Genomic DNA, 19,494 nt, shown 5'->3' with positions numbered 1-19,494 from the left:
TGTTAAAAAAATAGAGAAAATTACTTAAGTTATAATTAATCTTATACTATTGTGTATAAGATTTAGATTATGCCTAGTACCTATATTTTCAACTATTTATATGTATATTGTAAAATATGTTTCTGCATAGCATAGAAATATATGTATTGTGCTTTTAAAAAAGTATAAAATAAATAAATAATTAAAATCTCGCAACAGCAGCAAAAAAAAAAGTAAACAAAAATTATAATAATATAAAATAAATAAAAACCTAAAAATTAATTAGTAAAAAAACAGATTTAAATAAAATCTCCGGAGCAGCAACAAAAAATTATAAAAAAAAGTTAAAAACAAAAACTTATATAAAAAATTAAAAAAAAATTTAAAAACAAAAACTTATATAGTAAATAAATTTAATTAAAAAAATGAAAAACAAAACATAATTTAAATAAAAATTAGAAACAAAAAATTAAACTAAAAAATTGTTTTTTTTTTAACTCCTGATTGCTACACCTAACTAGATTAAATTAAATGCAGAAAATAAAAATTAAAAATTAATTAGTAAATGAAAACACTTATACAAAAAATTTAATAACTAAAATTTAAAATAAAATTTACATTTAAAAAAACTTATAAAAAATGGAAAAACAAAAATTTATAATAAAAATTTAAAAAAATTTAAAAACAAAAATTTATAACAAAATTTAAAAACAAAAATTTATAATAAATAAATTTAATTAAAAAAATTAAAAACAAAACATAATTTAAATAAAAATTAGAAACAAAAATTTAAACAATAAAAAAATTGTTTAAAAAAAAAAACTCCCGACTGCTGCGCCTAACTAGGTTAAATTAAATGCAGAAAATAAAAATTAAAAAAATTTAATAACTGCAATTTAAAAAAGGTAAAAACAAAATTTAAAATTGTTAAAAACAAGAATTTATATAAAAAAATTTTAAAACAATAACTTATAGAAAAATTTAACCAAAAACAGGTTTAATTATTTGGTAATAAAAATGTGTATACATATATATATATATACTATATAATATAGTATATAAATACAAAATTAAATAACGTCTAAAATTAAAAATATTAACTTCTAAAATATTTAATATATATATTTATATATTATATATTTATATATTATATATTTATATATTATATATTTATATAATAATTACACCATATTATATTAATACAATTGACACACTATTAGGAAATATTATCTAATAACAAATATGATTGAAAATATATACAAATACTTGATTACTTACTACAATTTATTCTTTTTATTATTATATTAGGCATTACAGATATAATTATTAATGCATATTTTAAAAGAGCAGTCGGGAGACGCCACGCCAAGTGTTTCTCAATCACGTTTTAGATGTCAAAGAAAATTCTGTATTTAAGTTGTTTAACTGCGTATACAAAAAAAGAGAAGCAAAAATATATGTTGAAATATCAAGTATAAAATTTGGCGTGGCGTCTCCCGACTGCTCTTTTAAAATATGCAATTAATAATTATATCTGTAATGCCTAATATAATAATAAAAAGAATAAATTGTAGTAAGTAATCAAGTATTTGTATATATTTTCAATCATATTTGTTATTAGATAATATTTCCTAATAGTGTGTCAATTGTATTAAAATAATATGGTAATTATTATATATAAATATAATATATAAATATATAATATATATAAATATATAATATATAAATATATAATATATATAAATATATAATATATAAATATATAATATATATAAATATTTTATAATTAATATTATTTTAAATTTTTTAGAAATTTTTAATTTGTATTTTATATTTATTATTATATGTGTATTATATATATATATATATATATATATACATTTTTATTACCAAATAATTAAACCTGTTTTTGGTTAAATTTTTGTTAACATCACTTCTTGCTTTACGCTTGTAACATTTACCTCGCGTTTCGACATTTCGGTTAAGAGCAAAAATAAAGCATGCAAAGAATCGTCATTATACATTCGAAGATGGCGCCGGGTGAAATATCACATTTAATTTTTATTGCATCAGCTATATGCATTGCTCTGCGTCTCCGAGACAGCGGTTCGGAACCAAAGGGGGAGGTCGTGGAGGCCACTGTAGATATACAACGAAGACAGTAAACGCGGGGTGTATGTAAATATAGCGTGATACATTGGATACTCGCTTATAAACACCCCATTTTTATTCGGGTAGCGTTTCGCCACCCGGCGCCCACCCTTCCCATCCACCGGCGCGCTCCTTAGCTGCTGGCCCACCGACGCCAAGAGCAGACAACTCTAACCTATTATTTTTGTGTTTTTATGTACCACATCCCACGCACTATCTCCGATATATTGCCGCGAATATTTCGCTAAGACACAAAAATATAAGCTATCATCCGAGGAATGAAAAATATATCGCTGTTTTTTTTAAACATCAAGTAAAAATACTTTATTTGAAATACACAGTTGCTCTATTTTCTATTAAATTACAGCTAAAACTGAAAAATACCATACATAATTTTACAGAAAGATATCAACGAAAGAATATAACGTAATAAATGATAAAGACAGATACAGTTATTCGAATCTGCATCGCTCGTATTAATTCTATTGGTTTTTTGTTTGCGGCTCAGCTGTACCGCGCGTTATTCTAAGAATCACTCGATCAATTCGAGAACGCTGCGATAGCATATTGATCATGTTCTATCCATGAAGAATATGACGGAGAAATAGACCGAGAGCATCGTAGTCTCATGTGTGCGCGAGTAAAATTTTATTTACATTAATCTACAAGTCATTTTTTATTCGTTCTAAATTTTTTATAGTAAATATCTAATTTATAAAGAAAACTTTCTTAATATTTTACGAAAACGAGTAAATATGTTCAATGATACACCAAATTGTTGGCATCATAAAAGTGTTAATATGCTTGCGGATCAACGCAAATTAACCAGATAATCCGATTGCACGGATTGGACCATTGAATCTTTCAGTGTCATATCGAGTGGGGCCTTGAAAGATGTTGTTGCTCTCGGGAGCGTCCAATCAGGCTTGCAGTTTCCAAGAATGAGTGTTGGGTTGGAGTCACGATGCATCTTTTTCGCACCGTCCACTTTTTCACCGAGTGTTTCATATTATACGGCCCCGCGGATTCCGCACGATATTTTTTTATTTGTTGCATCCCATTACTATTGATAAATTTATTGCTCGGTGAAGGCTCACAATCAACAAAGAAAATTAATCGGCGCGCCGCCAGAAGATCTGTTCATTTTGTAAAGGATTATACATATGATTGATTTCTTAATAATTTTAATCTTTTTAAGTGTGAGAGTTGCATAATATTTTGTATGATTTATATATAAAAAGCAAACCTTGAAAATGGAAGGTTTTTAATAAACTAGTTACGAAGTCTAAATATCTAATTATATGTAAGAATAATAAATTTGCTTTCATATATGATTTTGTAATAAAAAATTTGCGAGCATTTTCGTGTAACTTTCTTTAAATTTTTATGCATTTATATCAAATTTTTACCTCAACGTAAAGAAGCTATACGTTTGAAAAATATATTTGTAACATAACCATTAACCATTCATCACATTCATCATTTTTATATACAATATTATGCAATTTAGTTATTCCGCATAATTGTTAAAAAGGTCAGCTTAATTTTTTTGCCGTTTGAAATGAAAGGTAGCAGACACGCGTAGCATGATATCGGGCCGGCTCGTGCGTATCGATTTGACTTCGGAAATTCGACACCCACGCATAGGGCACACGTGTTAATGTTATTTACGCCGTGATGTTATTTATGCGCGTTCAAACTCGTGTTTGAACAAGTGTGCCACGATGACGACAACGCCCGTCGAAATTGGGAAAAAGTGTTTGTCAGCAAACGAACGCGCCAACGATCACAAATAATTTTAAGCCGGCTATATAATGGTAAGGACGCCAATCAGCAAATTGTACTGCCGCGAATGTTCTCTCTTTTTTCTTTCTCTCTCTCGCTCTCTCGACAGAAACTCGCGGCGGCAATCTAACGCGATTATTAATTCCTCATTGCGTCTTAAGCGGTGTGCAAATATCGATAAGAGAGGAGGTACTTACCGTGCATTTACACGCATGTAAAATTGTTTTGCGTTGCGACACTCTTACGATGAGCGGTTATTTCATAAAATTTGGGATTTCAATTGGATTTGAGCAATAAGAAACATAAACTGAAAAGTTGTTATTAGTCTCATATATTATTATATATTTCATTGATTAATTTGACATTAGATAAATTAACCACATGACCACATTTTAATTATTCCCACGATAAATTCGCGTAAAATAGTTAAATAATTAAACGGGAAAACATGGTTAAGAATAATCGGATGCAAGAAACATATGCATATGTTAATTTTATATTTTACGCTTGATTTGATGTCGACGAGAATAGTATCCGCAACCTGTTTTATAAGTCAGCATAAAGCAAACTGAATTCTAGTAGTTCGTTACTCCGCGGACTGGTTTATCACATCTTAATTTAAATATGCTGATTGCTACAAGTTAAAACATGCAATGTTGTTTGAATACGCTCAATGGTATGTGAACTTGCCTCATTTTTCACGTATAATGTCGTATATAACGCAATGATCAGAGTAACAGCGATATTGAAGTGATATACAAGTTTATTCCATGTTTCAGAAGAACAATTATTTTAAATTGAGAAATATATCTACTGATTTTTAATTTTTAACGGAATATAAAAAAGAGACTCTCGTATAGCTTCAACCTAATTATTTATCGGTTTAAGAATCAAGGATGACGTCAATCATTGTTAATTATAATATCAAGAGGAAATTTATGCACACGATTCTTGCAAGTTACAATTTACATGAAGCGTTTGTCAACAAAACCAGTTTAGTTTACTAAAATAGTACCAGTAACTTTGCTACTAATCCAATGTTGTGTCATGTAAAAAAAAAGGATTTCTATTATGTTTTATACGTATTTCAAGCCACATATTAACAACTGTTTTTTTTTGTTTTTTTTTTTTTACGTTACATTTCTGTTGTCTCTCTTGCATGACAGTTTGTCACTATTCATTGATGATAATTATATATATGTATACATATATGAATAGTGGCACACTGGTTTTGGATTATGATAAACCTGAGTGAAACTAAAAATTATTTTATCGATCCGAGAGACAACATAAAAGTGTAACATGAAAAAACAAAGCAGTTATTTCATATGTATATGGAATTTTATGCAAACTTGCATGGATCTGTTCATCAGATCTACACACAGCTGTGAGATAAGTAAACGGGTGAGACGTTCCCGTTAACATTAAATCAACTCTTTTGCTTCCGACAAATTCGATATCATTGTATAAAGCATTTTTTTGCCAAGCTTATCTATTCTCGTGGCCATGGCGCCGCGTCCCTTGTATCACCATTCGTTTTATATGCAAAAGAGAAAGCGCGTAATCCGCGTTAAATGCATTTACGTATCGTGTGTACGTTAAGAGCGAAGGTTCTCCACACTTCTCTCGAGAGAATTTTCTCCTTTTATTCTCATCGCGAGGTAAACAAAAAGGAAAAACGAGGCGAGCGGCCGAGCAGGAGCGCTCGAGCGTCGAGAGTCCCCAAAGGGTGCTGTTTATTAAAGGGTATTAATCTGTGAATCTGTAGCGCGTGCCCGCGCTTTAGCTCTCACTACGGCGAAACGATATTACTTAGCGTGTTTCCGTGATGCTCGCTTAAATTGCGTTTTGTAATTAGCCAAGAGGCAGCACACCCACGGCTGTGCCCACGGTTTCCTCGGTGGTTTCTTTCTCCTCTTCTTCCCTTCGACCTTCGACTCTCATGCGCGCCGCGCCGGCCCGCGCGCTTGTCGTTTTCCTTTCCCTCTTTTCTCGTCCTTCCACCGTTGACGCGTTTCCCACCGCGCGCTCGCTCGTCGAGTCCTGGCTCTTTCAGAGTGTCCCGCAAGATTCATAATTGCATTTGTCGGATTTTACGCTACGTACACTGAACATGTGCAGTTATCCGGGTTGACTTCGCGTGAAAGACCACGTAGGTCTTGTGATTACAATGGAGAGTGTTAAATTCATTCTATATATGTATGTTACTGAGATGCAGTTTGTGTCTATATTTCGTCAAAAAATTAGGTATTTTATTAATGTTATTTATTACTATTTATGTTATTTATAAGACTTGTGCTCTAATATGAGTATTGTAATACTTGGATGAACAATTTTACAATTTATAATTTAATATAAAAATATAATCCAATGTAAAAATAATAACAAAAGTCGGTAGGGAATTAGGAAATTTCCTGAATTTTCATGTATAACAGTTTTTTATTAATTACAAGTCCGTAATTTATTAAAATTAACATTTAGTAGTAAGTAACTATAAGTTTCTATGCACACAAGTGTTACATTGTTTTAATTATTATTCTCTTATCACAAGACATAAAATACCTATATTGAAATATATACGGAAAAACTAGGAAATTATTTGTAAAATATTTGTACACCAGATTCGTTAATTCACGTTGCCGCATCGTAAGCCAACCGCTTAATAATTCAAGTTAAAAAAATACGAATCTATAAAGGTGATGAAGGCGATGAAGCAATTCAGCAGTTGTTAAAATAATAGTTCGAATTACGCCGCTTCTATCTTTGACGCGGATATACTGTATGTTGTTTGCATTATGCACAACGCCGCTCGAGAAAGTAAACGTGAATGCGGGGAATTCACGCATATCGCAACTTTATGCCCGCGAAGTGGATGCTAAGAATACCTTGCGTGTTGCAGCGCGCACGAATGGCCAGGAAGGCCGTACAATGTTAACTTTGGTTCCTCGGCTGGAAACGGTACAGCTTAAACATGCTCGATGGAAATCGTATCGCACATGGGAATCGACTCGTTTCTATCTTCGAATTTTTTTAAATGTAATTTACAAATTTATTTTTGCATTTATTTGAATGCAACGCGGGAATTTACCTTTACTTGCGTACACACAGCAGCTTTTATGTATAAATTTCATCGCAAAGAATACTTCTCATGATTGTAATGCGAAATATTTCACATATTATCTTTCTGCGTAACTGTACAAGGAAAGAGATTTATAACATCAATCGAATAAGCTAAATAATAAAATAAAATGATTGAACATATCAATTTTCAAGTAGCTCGATTATTATTGCCACATCTATTAAATACAAATTTGCAACGACGACACGCATGAAACGATTTATTCTTACATCTCGCCGGACGAGTGGTAGCGTTAATCTTATTTTTGACTCGTGAGTCATCGCGAATGCAAATTACGAATCCGCCTGACGCAATCTGGCTATATCACTACGAGAATCTCGCGATTACGGCGTCAGCTGTTCGTCGCGTCTTCATGTGGCGTACGCGTCACCGTGTCAGCCGCCAGTTATTAGTGTTAGAATACAGCTGGAGGCTTCTAGCCGCGCATCACCGAGGAAAGGCAAAACGAGCCGGAAAAAGCACAGAGGGACGACTGGGACGCCCGACTCCGTCATCCCTCATCCCGTCTTTTCGTATCACGCGCGTTTCTGTCTTTCGCGTGGAGGCGGGCGTCCGGCGTCCGCGCGCGCGGCCTCGTTCTCGCGCGCGGCAAAACTTAACAAAACAATTTGCTCCAAAGCAAACAACGGCATCCGGTTTACTTGTGAATAAACAACATATTTATTTTTAGAGGCTCCGCGGTCGTAACTCGTTGAGCTCGGACGGCCGCGTTCGAAAGAGCGAGTGCGTGATAAAAATTATTGTCGGTTATATGGATGCTGTTTCGCGTATATGCGAAATTTATTATAGATTAAACAAAGATCTGTAGTTGCGATCGTATAAAAATCGTCGATTTTACATACATTATCAAAAAATGCGTAATTTTATTATTATTCCGTGTACAGCTTTAAAAAACAATATCTTTACCTTATAACACCCGAAATAATATTTTTATGATAGAAAAAAATCAGACAAAGTCACGCAAAGAAAAATAAAAATAATAATGATAGACTCGGATAGAATATAGCGGAGATTAAATATTATTATAGAATAATACGACAATGAAAAATACTCAAACTGGAATAATTGGGATAAAACCAGAAAATTTTAGAAACATAATCCGCGCGGTTGAAAAAGTCGAAATAACAAAATCGATGCGCGATTTAACGATAATGGTATAATATGTATGTTGATGAATGCAGGTTAACATTCAGACGACGTGACAAACAATTTCCATTGATGGCGTCGATTAAAGTGATAAATTAGTCTTATTACCCGGATTCGGCATAAATTTACCCCGCGATATTGCCCCGGTTGTTGTATATTAATTATTAAATTACAGCTGAAATATCTCCGCGATCTCATTATTTATGCCAATTTATAAGTGTGAATCGATGCACCGTCCGCGTCCGCGCCGTTTCGCGCGGCAGAAAAAAAACCATTTACACTTACAGCCGTCCGATAATACCGTAAATAATCAAATTGTAAATTCGAATGGCGCAATTACGGGAAATCGTGTCGATCTCAAGGGACGGTCGAAACGGATTGCATATTCATCATTCGCGTGCGCGCGCGCGCGCACCATTTCAGACGCGACACCTCCGTCTCGCTCGGCCAACGATCCGCGGAGACTACGCGCTATATACGCGCGAAAAATTAGCATGTAGAAGGCAGTAGTAAAAATAATAATTGACGAGATTATTATTCGACCTCCTCGTGAGACACTCGGGACGAAATGAAACGTTTTATCGCCGCGCCGCGTCTGAGGGGGGAAACAGAGCGCGAGGCTGTGTGTGTGCGTTCGTGTTTTCCCTCTCTTTCCCCCGCGCTCGGCACCGCGGGGAGAGCAGAGTGATCGTAATCATATTTTCAGGGGGACGGATTTATGCAACGCACCGCTTCGTCTCACTGTACATAAAACGCATTTAAAATTCTCGAGGCGCGACCGGAAGGTGCCTCCTGCTCCCGTCTCCGTCGATAGCGCGAGTCGCGCCGCGCCGTGCCGCGCCGGTGGTAGCGCCGCGGGGGTTGTAATTGGCAATATCTATCGAATTTTACAATAAATCTCACCGTGCCCCGAAGGAGGGCGACGGGAGTGAGTGGGCCGCCGCCGCCGCGGCAATAAAACACCGGGTAGTATCGCGAAGGGCTGCCGCGCGCCGTGCACTTAACGACTTATCTTATCTGCGAATTAGGTCGCGGTTAGCGCTCCGCTTAATGCGAAGCTACGAATACCGGAAGGCACGCGGCTGCGATCGTAACCACGTGATTTATGTTATTAGATCGGTGTGAAAGTAATCCCGTCGCGTATTTCGAATAAAATTATTTATTTAATATAAAATCTAATCGGGGTTATTATTGTTTGGGTAGGTATATTATTCACACTTTTGGTCTTGGATCCGAAAGATTTATTCGGATAATGAAAATACATAGAAAAGGAACGTAACACGTTATTTCAGTGATCGAACAAAAAAAGGAAGCGACTTATTCGACCTTATCGATTATATCATAGAATCGAAAATGGTCGCTGATGGCGCCAAGTTTCAAAACTTATAAACTACTTATCTGAGTACACGAAACATATATTCTTACTTATTAACAACAGTTTTATCTCGAATATATGATCTGTTATTTTTTTTATTCACATCTTGTTATATCTCTTAAGTGCCTTAGATATTTCTTAAATGACACAGCACGCAGCGATATTAATCTTTATATATCGTTACAATGTCTTTATCAATACAATGGCGACTATTTGATATTCTTCTCGAAACATTTAACACCGGTGTAATACGTTTTTACATGAAATGGAACGCAATGCGCGTTATCAGACACATATGTTGATAAATTTCAAAACCGCGCGTGCGGCACATGTGCATGTTGGAAGATCTGGCGTAATGTTTACTTTAATTCACGCTTATAAACGATGAGGTCAGTCGATGCACTGGAGTAATTACGTCAAACCTCAATTTTGTCGCGACGCGGGATCGAAGAGTCACGAAAGTGGCAGCTCAATTTCGTATTCTTTCCTCATATATTGTAATAAATTAGTTCTTACCTTTCTGAAATGTCTATGTATGCATCATCGACACCAGATTTATTTTCTATAGCTTCAGTAAGAAATGCATTTTAGCAGGCACGCCGCGCGGGTGCGTGCGTGTGTACGCTGGCAATTGTTCCGCAAAGAAGACGAGCTTGTATTCTCCGCGCATTGGCATCATCCAATTTTACGCGGTAACGATTATATATACAATAAATATAAAAGGCATTACCGCTGCGCAACTGATCTCGCTCTGGAGACGGTAACAGAGAAGTTAATTAAAATCGCCGTCAATTCTGCCTTGCCGCGCGCGTCGTCGCTCGCGCACGTGACGCGATTTGACAATGAGCACGTCGAGAGAGATTGAGAGAGAGAGAGGGACGTGTCGGATCTTCGGCCGCTCGTCGCGCACAGCGGTAAAAGATCCGTTTGTTTATTTCCACGTGGCACAATATACTTAACATAAGTACAACATTCTATGATCGTCGCGCCGCGCCGCGCCTCCGCGCGCTCGGGGCGATGACGAGCGCGACGACAAGCGGGGAGCGAGCGATGGGTGTGTGCGTTGCGTGTGTTTTGTTTGCGCGTTTTCTTTTGTCGCGTGTATGTCCAGCTGCGAACGCTGAGAACGCGGCCGGCCTCATGCAAATGCACGGGCACACAATTGTGCCTCAATAGCCGCCACGTATTTATATGCTATATGCTATCCGGTTCAGTATTTTCCACCGCGACTGTTTATTTCTGCCTCCGTGTACGGAGAATAAAGCGAGACTCTCTTTTTAGAGAAAGGGGTGGGAAAAAGGAGAGGAAGACCGAAGGAAGAGAGAGAGAGATAACCGGTGACAAGCAAAAGTTCCATCGATCGCGCGCGACGATCGTTATACGTATTACCTCACCACCCTCTATGTCGCGTCGCGCGTGGAAACAAACGGAGTTACATTTTGTAATTACACCCCTCGGGTCGATGCCGATGCCGACTTTGCGTAGTAATCGATCACGCGTTCTTGCGGCTCGTTTCAAAATTTACGACCCCCCAAGTCTCAGTTACGTTGCGCATTATTTAACGCAGTTGGTGACCCGTTGTTCCGATCTTCTTAGAGATTTCGTAACCGCGCTGATGGACACGCTTTTTCAATGAGTTTGACACGACGATATTGTCGTAGATATTATTTGAAATTTATTTATAAGCTTAGAGATGCAAAAGAGACAATATGTACACGTACCGCCTCTTTTATTTATTTATTTTTTTTTTTTTTTCATTGTCCGAGCTTTATTCACGCAACGACATTAAACATATTTTTACGTAACGTACACGCGTGAACGGAAATTTGGCTAATTATACTGTGCCAAGATAAATTCGAATTTCGGTCATATTCCACGCTGCTGATTCGCGTAAATCATTACGGTTGCGTCATTACGATTCTGGCTAACTCTCGGATTTCAGATCTAGTCGATCTTTATAACTCAAACGCGGGCACTCTTACGTTAAGTAATTCATTAGGATTAGATAATAGCGCTTTCAAATATAAGATGATCTTGCTCTAAATAAGACCTTATTGATGCAAATTTACAACAAATATGATACATCGCATAAGAAAAACTATAGTTACGGCAATATTACAAATATGTTCGCGCCGTTCGTTCCAAAAGAGTCGAAAATGACCAAAGCGCGTTGCCGTGTTATATATTTTAATAAAGCCGGCAACACACGCCGTGTCTCGTTTTTTATGGCGAAAAGCGCGATTTAAAATAACGGCAATGTAAATAAAACTTTACATCGTGAAATATACGGAACATAAAATATCACCAGTGTATCAATAGCACGTAAAATACTCCATTGTGTGTGACATTTAGTAAAATATCATATTTAAATTATACACGCTCGCGCTCTCCCGCGCGTCCTTGCGTCGCCGATCTTTGAGGTCTTTTTATTAAATCGACGAGAGCGCGCGCGCTCTCTTTATTCCCCGGACAACGACGGGCGAAATGCCAGTGTCACCTCACGAGGAAAATGAATATTAATATAAGCACGTCGCGTCGTCGGCCGGCCGAGCGATTTCCTCGGAGCGAAGCAACGAATAATATAATAGCCGGTCCGCGGGAGATGCGTCTGCGACCGAGAGGGCGAAGCACCCGAAGACGAAGTGTTCTCATTATACCCGGTGATTTATGTGCGTGCCACCTTGCCGTCGGAAGAGATTCTAGGTTAGAAATAAAGTTAAAAGAAAAATAAGGCTTACGGGGTGCAAAGTCGAGAAAGTGTGGAGGGGGAGGGGGGACGCCGCGGCTCGCGGAATATATTACAAAAATAAGCTCACCAGCGCGGGGGCGGGCGAGCGGCGAGACGCGCGGTGTGCGAGAAAAGCGCCGAAAAAACTTTGAAACTACGAGGAGGGCCTCGGGAGATCGATGCCCCTCGACCCATGCCCTGCCGTGTAACTTTTCTTGTTTATCGAGGCGCGGGAATAAAAATCCCGCGGTCACGATTCGCGCAACCGTGCGAATAATTTCGCGTATATTTCGCCAACAATTTTTGCGATTCATTGCTAACGAAATCTCTTGAAGGAACTCTTAAAGAGTAGAGGAGGAAATAACTTTGAATTGAGTTGTATCTCTAACACCTCGAATACAGCTAATTAATTTCTTGCATTAAAGGTGCCAATTCATGAGACGCTGAAAATGAGCGTCAACAAGGTGAACGTGGTGGTTTTGCTTTGACGCTAGCGTCAAAGAAATGAAGTTGAATTTGTTTAATGTTCAGCGTCGTCGCTGAATCGTCGTTAATCGTCCCAGTACAATCAAACATAAAATACGTAAAATATGAATTATTTTCAAGTAATATCTTCAAGTAATAATATTTTATGGATACATATATAAATAAAAAGATAATGTTTTTGAAGATTTTTGTTTGCTGAAAATGAGCGTCGAGCGTCAACGTGAAAAGGCATTTTAACGTATATCTATTATCTTTTATTACGCTCATTTGCTCGGTGCTTCTAGAATAAATATAACTATATGAGACTCTTGCGAAAAAAAAAGAAAGTGAGGAGAGAGACAAGGACATTTTTAATCTGTTTATATTTATTTATTCGCACTGCAACTCTTCGTATTTCTATCTAACAATATTTCATGTAAAATATTTGCTGAATACAACAGGATCAGTTTTTATGTAAAGTATATTTAAATTTATGTATCGATCGTAAATATACAAGATTATTTGTATTTGTGTTTTTCAGATATTTATTGGATTTGTTACAATTTCGCTATTACGTCTTAATAATTGCGATGCTGATTTGTTTCAGGGACACATCGGTGAAAATCCATTCGACAACGGTTCGTGGGGAAAGGAGCATTTTCAGCCATCGACAGTTCCCTGGCAGCTGAATCCGCGCAGCCACGGTCGTCCTAGTGTGAGTGCCTTTTATTCTTTTTTTTACCTCGTCCAACTTATTGGGCGAACTGCATCGATTACAAGTATCGTGGAACATCTTTAGGCGGTAAAAAAAAACTCGATCTACAACAATTCCACTTTTATACACTAGCTGACAAAATACGATATTTTTTCAACTGAATTTTCAAACTTATCCTAGACTTATTCTTTTCGCTTCAATTGTTCGCCATATTTCGCGTAATGCGATTTAGATATTATCGGCCCTAATTCTCAGCTCGCGAGGGTGGGATGCGTTAAAATTTATAATTCCGGCGCGGGTTAAGAGCGCTCGCGCGCTCGAGGATACGGAGGGAAGGGCGGAGCGGGGAAAAGAAATCCGGCGGCTCATTGTGTCGGCAGGTAGCAAAAATGCTGGCGCGGGGTCGCTGCTTTCTCGAGCTGCTTTTCTCCGAGGAGTCGTCGGCTACTACATCGTCATACCCCTCTTCGGGAGCCTCCACCCTTCGGTCCGGACCGTGTATAGCCGAGACCACCCTCTTATACGCTCGCGCTCACTCTCCCGCACCACTCGTCCTGTCGCCCGGTATTTATAATACGCTTTGTTTTCCCTCAGCTATTTGTCTTGGGTTCTCGGCTCCTTCGCTAACATTATTATCCCGCGTTTTATTTTTATTTAATTCCACCGTGTCGAGTGCTCCCTGCGTGTGTCCCCGTTATTTATCCTTCGAGAAACTGAGCGAGCGAACGTGTCATCGAATCTGGCCGACATTCTAATTCTCTTTATATATACGAAATGCATTCTCCTGTCTAGGATCGCTGTTTAGGATTAGATTGTCATTGGAGATTATGGGTTTCGCAAGAGAGTACGTGACACTACGAATATTTCTTGCGTATATATACGAAGTATTTCACGTGTCATTGTGCATGACTCACATGCCGCGCGCGCGATTCGAGCGCGTATAATCTCTGTTCGAAATCTAAATTGTTTGACGATGTGCCAATATTCGCGTCATAACACGTGCGGGTCGCGGTAATGATTTCGATGTCCGCTAATTTGTGAATTCCCTGCCCCCTATTAATAACCTGCACGTGTGCAAATCTTCAATCTTTACGACATAAATTGCACAACACTTCTTTATTCGATATGGATTTTTCATACGCGCATTGCTATTATCGTTTAAAGACTCGCATATTCTTATAGTATGCTAAATGAAATAAAAAAAATTAATACGACGTATGCGTCGAGTTTGCTTATTAAGTTTATATTTGAAAAAATACAAAATATCCGAAAAGTATTGCTACTTCTTGCAACTGCAGATTTTCCGAACATTATATGTGTATAATAATGAACTTTTTAAATTTATTACAACGTAATAATTCAAGACGCGAAAATGTTTAGTGAAATAAAAAATCCATTAAAAATGAATTAAAATTTATACAAACGGCAAGAGAATATTGTATTAATCCGATATTATTTCTATCGGATAATACACGTGAGAAAATCCGATGAGCCTCGTATAATCTGTAGTCCGCGCAATAATAGTTGTACTCGAACGGATGACACACTTTGTGTGTTTACCCAAGGAGGATTAAACGTGCGCGCGGGACTGTCACGCGCACGTGTGCAATCGTCGCCCGTCGTCTTCCTGATACCATCGTATCGGGCGCGAATCGTTTGCGAAGTAACAAAAGCAACCGAAAACACTGACGTCAGCGTTTCCGCGAGCGTATATACGCGACCGATGATCTCATGCGTGCATATACGTGTGTGCTTACCTAACCGCAGAGCGCGGAGCAGCTCCTTTTACGCTCGCCGTGTACGTGTGTGGTCGTACGCACGAATTGCGCTATCGCGTACATACATGTCTATACGTGACAACGCTGCGGCGCGATGCGGTACGCTTGCTTGCTGCAACCACGTATATGCATTTGTCAGCATCTCAAGAAGTAATACGCAGCGATATATGTATCACCTTCTACCGATTTTCTCTCTCTCTCTCTCTTTCGCGCGCGCCAATCTTATCTGCTTAAAATCAAATTCTTCCATGAGACTTTCGCGCTGCGAGGCATGAAGTGTCCTGCTTTTGACTCCAGATTGCATGGCCGTTCGACGGAGAGGTTTGCGGGAACTAAAGCGATGAAAAAACGATTGCGGGAAATTTAACTCCAGATACTGCGAAAAGGCGACGAGATTTAATGATGCGATAAAGGGAGAGAGAGAGACAGAAATGTGTGGCGAGCAGGGTAAACAGCGATCTCTGCTAAACTATACTATAGAGCTATAATGAATTTTCTTAATAGCAGCAAAATTTCTTGATAACAATTAAAGTTCAGTAATTTGGCGTGTTACGATATTTTGCCCTTCGCGCGAGTTTGCATAATTCGGGTCGCGAAATTTCAAGGTTTACCGTGCCGAGTGAGTATTCCGCGCGTCTCAATATAGCCGAAATTTCCGGCGGAAGGACGTTGATTCTCTCTCTCGCACCGCCCTCATAATCTCAGCCACGCCTGTGTAGTAATATGAATCGCGGCAAAAATCAGAACCGGGGGGGTGGCTCTTAGCGCGTCGCCCGTAGCAGCCCCTGGGTTTTAAGATATGCAGAGCACAACGCACGCTTTCCTAGCGAGACTATTTTAATACGAATGAGGGTGGGAGGATCAGACGAAATGCGCGCGCGATGGTGCGGCGGCCGGGCCGGCTCGGAAGATCTACTTCTTGATTACAGAACTTTTTACCTAATTACATAACATTGTTACCATTTACAAAGTCGCGTCGAGTCTGCGCCGGCTGACTACTAATTAGAATCCTCGATTAGCACCCGCGGCGACATCGTATTCCATTTCGATAAGTCTCGCGACATTTTCGCCGGTTTCTCGTAATAAAAGGGGTTGCGAGAGACCGCGCGATAGGGTGATTTTTAATATTGCCACGCCGGTAATAATACATAATTGAATGCGTCATGTTTGGAATGTATAATGTTTTTCCATTCAAGTAAACGAAGATGCAGATAATTTGAAAACAATCAATATACTGTAAAAATTGTAACAATTGCGCTTATATGAAATTTGTATTATTATTTAGTTGTAAGTTTTTGTACAATTTTCTGTCAGATATTATGAGATATTCTTATAACAAATCTCTTCATTTGTATCCTGCCATCGAGACGTGCTATTTTTACAAGAAAGTGTGAGATCGCAAAAAAAATATATATATATATATATATATGTGACACATGACTGACAAACTACCTTCGGGCGATAAAAATTTGAATCCCATTTTTCACAGACGTTCGCAAATAATTAGATATACTTACCGAATCGCGCCAGACTAGCGCGTCGGAATTCAAAGGTCTTCCGAAAGAGTCGAATTTATCCCCGAGACTTAAGGTTCTTATCGAAAAGATGTAAGGGTCGTGGAGAGATAGTCATGCGCGAGGGACGAGCTCTCCCGACGATGCAGACATTAAGACGTCTGGTCCTCGACCTCCGGCTTACCGCCCCGCGCCAACCCCTTGGCGAGCGGGCGCGCGGCTCGCCCCCTTTAGACGACGGGAGGTTTACCCCGTCTTCATTGTCCTCTAATTCTCATCTGATCTTCACATTACGTAATTTTCTCTTTATTATTTTATAATTCCCCGGGTCTCGGAGCCCCGGGCCCGCGCCGCGCGCTCATCCGACTTATTCAGGTCCGCGCACGAACTCATCCCCCGCAACGCATACTAATGCACCCTGCATTTATTAATTATTCCGTGCTAGTTACCCCGTCGCTTCTCGTCTCGCCGTCGCAATGATAGATTAAACCACCTAGATTCGGGAACCCCCGCGATGCGAATCCCGCTCGTCACCGTGATGATACGTGCTCGGAAATTTTTTCCTTCCGCCGAATCGATAGAGGCCGGAGTATTCGCTCGCTCTGCTTCTCAGTTCATCACAATACCCGAATTACGAATTACGGATAACAATGAAAATTTTGTTCGACACATTGTTAATTGCATCTGTCAAAATTATAAATATGTTATTTACGATTTTATTGTTACGTTTTGAAATTTTTATTTTTATAGATAAAGATTAATTGTAAGATGAAAAATATATATTCCGAGTCAAATCGCGCTTTCAAGTTAAAGAAAATTCGCTTTCTTAAGATATATGTTGCTTACAATCTGCATCTTAACTCTATTAGAAATTACCCTTTGAATTTACTTTGAAAAGGATTCGCTGATGTGTGTTAGTTGCTAAGACGCTGCAGGGTGAATATCATTCACGGCGTCCGAGAATTCATGGTAAAACGTGCCGTCTCTGAATAGAAATCAAGCGGCGATCGAGCGACTTTTGACGAGCTCCTAAAACCCAGTTCGCCGTACTTCGTACGTGATATTTGAAGATACAAGCGCGACTATACCCTACGGGGGGAACATCCCCCAAGATCTTTAACTCCGCGGGTCCTGAAGGGCTCCGGGCCATTCCCACTTGGTATGCACGGAGAACAGCCATTCATCTCCCGATCTCCGGCATAGTCTCGACCTCCGGATATAAATTAGCTTTTGTTTAGCATTCAATGCGAGGCGCCTTTTCCGACGCGTCGGACCGATCTACCCGCCGCGCAACCCCCGTGATTAGGCATCCACCTGACCAGCAATCCGCTGCAATTAATGTAGCCACCTGCCTCTCGGTTAAAGCCAATTAAACGTTTGCGATTGCCGTGAAAAGAAATTGCTCCTCGGATGTTAAAAGGGAATTTAATTCTCGAGGGTGCAATCGGGATCGAGACGCGAAAAATTCCCGCTCCAATGTGTTTCGGCAGGATAGATAGGAGGATTAGAGAGAAACGACCGTGACGCTAAACTAGATTAAATGAGTTTCTATAATATTTTTGGTTGGAGCACGTATATCATTACGTGATACTTTACAGAAGAGAAAGAGTTTGGCAACTTTATGAAATAAAGTATAGCACAGATAATCGTGTAATATTAAGAAAGAGAGAGAGAGACACAAATATTGATTATAAATAAAATAAAGTTTATTAAATAAATATAGTTTGTTAATAAAAGTTTGTTATGAAATCTCAAGATATTTTATTTTAAAATGAGAAGTCGTATCGATTTATTTTATTATATTTGTTAAGTCTATAGTTATTGATAAGTTAGTCATAAAACAAGAGTGGAGTACTATATATTTAACACTTTTTACAATTTAATTTGCATTTCTAAATATAACAAAATTAGAATTTTCAAACGGCACTCCTCGAAAACTTTCTCATGCCGGCGCTCAGAACATTCCCTTTAGGGCTGCTATTCTTAATACTTCATGGCACACCCCAGTAAAAAAGGGCGTCCAATAATCATACATCCCCTTCAAGACTCAGTATCTTGCCACCTTTTCATCATAACAGACATAATTATTAATATTAAAATATCAAGGCAATTATTTAACTTGTAAAAACTGTACATTGTAACTAAAAATTATTATCGGCTTTTTCGTATTAATATCTATATTTCGTTTTCGGCCGACTATATTAAAATTATCGTGAAGTTTGTTACAACGATTCCCAATTATAAAGAACTTCGTTATATTTCAAGAATTTCCATTGAATTCCGAAAAAGATCATGCCGTGTCTCAACTTCGCCTTCTGTTGCGAATTTCGAGAAAGACGACTATTTCCGCCGTCGGAATATTCTGCCCGTAAATTCGCGCTATTTTTAACCTTCAATTACATTAAGATAGACATTTTCTTCGTGCTGTCTTGAAGTTGCTCTCGCGAGAGGAAGCCTGTTGATTCTGACACCGGTAAATCCGCCGGATGGAAAACATCGTCTAGCCGGCGTTGAACTTTCTCGATACACAAGGCAACATAGCAACACAACACGGTAAAGCACAACAAGTGGGGGGGATGCTGGGGGTGGAAAGCCCGATAGATATACAGCCACCCAGTGGCAGAGAGGCGCGCGTCGCCTGCGCCACGTGCTTTTCACCCCTCCTCGGTGTTTCTCTCCACCTCTCCCCTTTCTCCGTCTGTCTTCCTCTCTTTCGCTC

The 19,494-nt window shown here is 38.4% G+C and overlaps 2 protein-coding genes across 18 annotated transcripts in view; one reads left to right on the top strand and one right to left on the bottom strand.

The window, feature by feature from the left end:
- The window catches only part of Foxp (forkhead box transcription factor P), a 311,646-nt gene that overhangs the window by 149,731 nt on the left and 142,421 nt on the right, over window positions 1-19,494 (top strand). For all 17 annotated transcript variants that reach the window (XR_013258917.1, XM_077419195.1, XM_077419189.1 and 14 more), the window contains one exon: window positions 13,376-13,483. Coding sequence is in view for 10 of the 17 variants with exons in the window: in XM_077419195.1 (XP_077275321.1) it covers window positions 13,376-13,483 (108 nt within the window). In the remaining 7 variants the exon portion in view is untranslated. The remainder of the gene's footprint in view (window positions 1-13,375; window positions 13,484-19,494) is intronic.
- The window catches only part of LOC143904477 (uncharacterized), a 43,569-nt gene that overhangs the window by 19,409 nt on the left and 4,666 nt on the right, over window positions 1-19,494 (bottom strand). The window lies entirely within an intron of this gene.

This window comes from Temnothorax americanus, unplaced genomic scaffold, assembly GCF_048541705.1.
Source record: "Temnothorax americanus isolate GAGA-0224 unplaced genomic scaffold, ASM4854170v1 Scaffold52, whole genome shotgun sequence".
NCBI lineage: Eukaryota > Metazoa > Arthropoda > Insecta > Hymenoptera > Formicidae > Temnothorax > Temnothorax americanus.
Note: the sequence above shows the minus strand (reverse complement) of the source record. Positions and strands in the feature narration are given on the sequence as shown.